This window comes from Sinocyclocheilus grahami, unplaced genomic scaffold (genome assembly GCF_001515645.1).
Source record: "Sinocyclocheilus grahami isolate Dianchi unplaced genomic scaffold, SAMN03320097.WGS_v1.1 scaffold13255.1, whole genome shotgun sequence".
Lineage (NCBI taxonomy): Eukaryota > Metazoa > Chordata > Actinopteri > Cypriniformes > Cyprinidae > Sinocyclocheilus > Sinocyclocheilus grahami.
Window position 1 is genome coordinate 24411 of NW_015514814.1, and position 511 is coordinate 24921.

At 55.2% G+C, this 511-nt stretch overlaps 1 protein-coding gene across 1 annotated transcript in view; it reads left to right on the plus strand.

The window, feature by feature from the left end:
• Nucleotides 1–496, plus strand: part of LOC107578975 (histone-lysine N-methyltransferase SETD1B-A-like) — a gene marked incomplete at its 3' end in the record, with an annotated part of 24884 nt that extends 24388 nt beyond the window's left edge. Inside the window, exon 5 of the mRNA XM_016264869.1 lies at nucleotides 106–496. Coding sequence (XP_016120355.1) covers nucleotides 106–496 — 391 coding nt within the window. The remainder of the gene's footprint in view (nucleotides 1–105) is intronic.
• Nucleotides 497–511: the final 15 nt, after the last annotated feature.

Here is a 511-nt window from a genome sequence, read left to right on the forward strand (position 1 = left end):
TCCTGGCACACCAGGTAGCGACACGCCGCTAACAGGTAACAGCTTGAGCTCGCCACATATTCCCGGCAGCCCTTTCTCTTACCCCGCTCAATCCCCTGTCCTCAGCGCTGGTATCCCTCGGACTCCGGGTAGAGATCTTACTTTCACCCCAGCTTTCCCTGACTCTGCTGCTTTATCTGCAGGCCTTCCCATGCACAGGAAGGCCTCGTCTGAGAGCTTGGAGGAGAAGTCTCTCTTTAAAGAGCCTCTACTCAGCGCCTCTCCCCAGGCCAGCCTACAGCCTAACAATGCAGGTTCTTCCCCATTCCCTGGTCCTCCCCTTCCTGCTGCTTCACATCAGGAACCACCTCTGCCTCCCCAAGGCTCCTCTCCCTCTTCTGTTGAGACTTCCTCTCCTGCTGCTCCAAAAGACCTTCCTGTTCCAATGATAGATGTTCCTGTGCCCTTAGATACTACTCCAAGCAAGAGGAAACCAGGACGCCCCAAGTCTAAAAAGGTACCTGTAGAGACC